The sequence below is a fragment of the Cenococcum geophilum genome (assembly GCF_001692895.1).
Source record: "Cenococcum geophilum 1.58 unplaced genomic scaffold K441scaffold_37, whole genome shotgun sequence".
In the NCBI taxonomy this organism is placed as follows: Eukaryota; Fungi; Ascomycota; class Dothideomycetes; order Gloniales; family Gloniaceae; genus Cenococcum; species Cenococcum geophilum.
In genome coordinates, this window is record NW_027137595.1 from 1601694 (window position 1) to 1605184 (window position 3491).

The 3491-nt window shown below is 42.7% G+C and overlaps 1 protein-coding gene across 1 annotated transcript; it reads right to left on the bottom strand.

The window, feature by feature from the left end:
• Positions 1-2049: 2049 nt before the first annotated feature.
• K441DRAFT_434651 (uncharacterized protein) lies at positions 2050-2490 on the bottom strand (the record flags this gene model as incomplete). The annotated part of the gene is made up of 1 exon (XM_067641651.1): positions 2050-2490. A coding segment is annotated over one exon (441 nt), but the record flags the coding sequence as incomplete, so codon positions are not given.
• Between the last annotated feature and the right edge of the window lie 1001 nt (positions 2491-3491).

Sequence of the window (3491 nt, forward strand, 5' to 3'; positions counted from 1 at the left end):
AATAAAAATTCTTAACCTATAGCGGTGGCAGTAGGAGTACTAAAGGGTAAGGATTGGGTTATAAAATTAGAGGATAACGAGGAATAGATAAAAGTTACTAAAATTTAACTACTAGGTCTCCTCTCTTTTTTACTATTTTTATTTTATTTTATAGTATCTTATATAAGGAGAAGTATAAATAAAGAGAGTATAAATAAAGAGGGTATAAATTATTAAGAAAGCTAAGGATATTAGTAGAATTCCCTATAGGTATAGTTACTCGCTTATTTAGCGGGGATTATCAAAAAAATCGATTGATATGATAATGATATAATATGATATCGCTTATCGTATCAATCTAATCGATAACGATTTTCGCCCACCCTGGACTACGGTCTATAAGCCTGGCTTTTTATTACTATACCTACCCTCGATTCTAAGCGTAATAGATATAATATAGTTCTTAGACGTCTTAATATTGTTTAGACTTACTCCTAGATTTAACTTCTTATATCTAGTGTTAAAAGTTTACGTTAGTAAGGTGTGCTAGGCTCGGAGATACTATTGTAGGCTTACTAATCCCATAGCGCCAACGCGCGCGCGTAGTTTTTCTTTGTCTTTAGCTGAAGTTCTTTTAGAATCTGTTTTCCATTAATAACGTCTTTCTTCTTCTCTATGGCCGCGTTATTACTAGTATGCTTAAAAAAGGCCTCTGGCGAAATCTTCTGCGGCATTTTAAGGGTATAAGAAGCTGCGGTGTAAGAAATAGAACAAGAAATAGCACGAAGTTTAAAAACTGATAGTGATGCTGCCAAGAAGACGGCAGCGTTGTAATGATGGCTGAGGTAGTCAAGTAGGTTTAACCCAGCAGCACGACCGTGCCTTTATAGTGTAAAGGCATAGCATAAGCCACCTCGCAAAGGAGAGACGGCGTTGGCGTCGTGGGACACTGGGGGGCGCATGGCGAGGGGGCCTATTCCGTCCCCAGTCCTGGGGACAATTCCGTCCCCCCTTCCAAAGCGCGCCCCAGAGCCCAAAACCTGCCTCTAAGCATCACTCTCGTCTAGACTTGACGAAATTGTGAGGGTATGTCCAACTCATAAATGAGTACGATTAGCTGTTAGGGGGAGCGTAAGGCAACGTGACTAAGCAGCGAGTGAGCAGCCTGAGGGGTGGGTAAGCTAAGGGTGATTAGCACCTGAGCAAAGCAGCGCCGCTTACTAGCCATAGCAGGAAAGAGAGTGCTAGAGAAATTTGACTGTCTACCTAGATAGTTCTCTTCTTTATAGTAAATCTTAGAATATAATTAGAGTTAATCTGTTGGACAACCACTCCACCAGTTATATTTATGTTGTTGACTATTCTATACCTATATACCCAGCCCATTGACAAGTCCACCGTGGTATTTCCTACAAGGCTTCGTTACACTATTTCCATTACCTATTGCCGACTGTAAGCGCTGTCTACCGAGGCAATTGTATATCATTATTATCATCTTTTTGTCACCCACTTCGTGTATATATAGACACTTTAGAGCTACATTTACAATTAAGTCGCTTATTTAATTCCCACACTGCAAAAGCTTACAGTTATGAGCCCGGATCGCGCTACCTGCTAAGCGATTAATCTACTATCTTATTTAAGAAGTTACTACTTCTACCACTTTTGCAAGTGTCTTAAGCTTCTTTACTTATTAAACGAACGGACGATTGACCCCGGTTAATGAACGTACCTAACTGACGAACGAACTGACGAATCAAATCAAAAGTTCGGAACGTCCAAATAAGGTTTTCGCCAAGACGCCAATTGGACCCTTCCTAACCTGTTAAAATTCCTAAAATGACGACCACGAGCGAATTAAAGATTAACGTTATCCTTAACCAGCTATCTGATTGGATTATGGTTCTTTATTATCTAAGACATTGCTAAAACCAATAAGGTATGGCAGTATATCGACCCATTTAAGAAAGACGAGCTTCCAAAGCTGGAACTACCGAAACGGCCTACACCAACGGACGTACTACCTGTAGCTATATTGTAAGCTTTGCAGCGTGGGAGAATTGAATAAGCGACTTCGTGCTTTCGACCTGAGGTGGTAGGGGCTAGTGCAGTCTTCAATGCTTGAAGCCGTTCGTGTACCGTATCAAGGCCGTCGATAAGGGGAAGGTAGGCTACCGATGTAGAGCGAACAATGTAGTTGCTGATATTGTTGATAACCTGTTCTTGCTTTTGGTGTATTCGGAGATCGTCCTTATATTCGGCATAGAGTTGACTGTAAACAGCGAACTGGTTCTGATCTAGCTGGGCTATCGATGTAGCAGTGGGTAGTACGTCCCTTGGTGTGGGCCGATTCGGTGGTTCCAGCTTTGGAAGCTCGTCTCTCTTTTTGGATGGGTCGATGTACTGCCATACCTTGTTGGTTTTAGCAGTGTCTTGGATAATAAAGAACCATTGAATCCAATCAGATGGCTTGTCAAGGATGAGGTTGATTTTTGATTCGGTAGAGGTCGTCATTTTTGGAATTTTGACAGGTCAGTAAGGGTCCAGGTCAGGGTCCAGTTAGCGTCTTGGCGTAACCTTATTTGGACGTTCCGAACTTTTGATTTGATTCATCAGTTCGTCCGTCGGTCGGGGTCGTCGGTCGTCGGCCGGGTTCGAATCGATCGATGTTCGATGTTCGACTTGATCGATGTTCGATGTTCGATGTTCGATGTTCGATTTGATCGTCCGATCGTTTGGTAGATGAAGAAGCTCGAGACACTTGCAAAGGTGGTAGAAGCAGTGACTTCTTGAATGAGGTAGTAGATTGATTGCTCAGCAGGTAGTGCGATCCGGGCTCATAACTAGGGGGGTTTCGATGAACTGACGGAAGGTATCTGACGGAAGGTAAAGCTAATTTTTAGTGCTTACATATACATTTAGCGCGACATTCCGTCAATTGGTCAAGTAAGGTTTCGATAGAGAGCGACTCTGGTTCTTCAGGACCCCATCTTGTACATCTTAGCGGCTGCTCTAGAGCCTCATTATTTAAGTCACGCTCTATTCGGATTGCTGCTCAACAGTTTCGGTGATAATATTTTGGGGTTGGCGGCTTCGATTGGGCTCGACTTCAGTGGCGCCAGCGTCACGTCTCATTTGCTCCACCAGCTCGACGGTTCAATTAACTTGGCGCGCGGGATTAGAAGACATAGTGGCAGGATTAACTGTGCGAAATTTGGAGTCGCTAGCTGCTGTAAACAAAATAGGGGGCTGGCTTGAAGTTCTGATGAAAATATTCATCAAACTTTTGATATTTGCCAAGTACAAATCTGACGGAAGCCTTACTAACCATATACTGCTAGTACGCGACGATCGCCTCGACTCGAGTTGCATTACCTTCCGTCAGATACCTTCCGTCAGTTTATCGAAACCCCCCTACTGTAAGCTTTGCAGTGTGGGAGAATTGAATGAGCGACTTGATTGTAAATCTATGGAAATCAAGTGGTATATATACATGAGGAAGGTATTAGGTA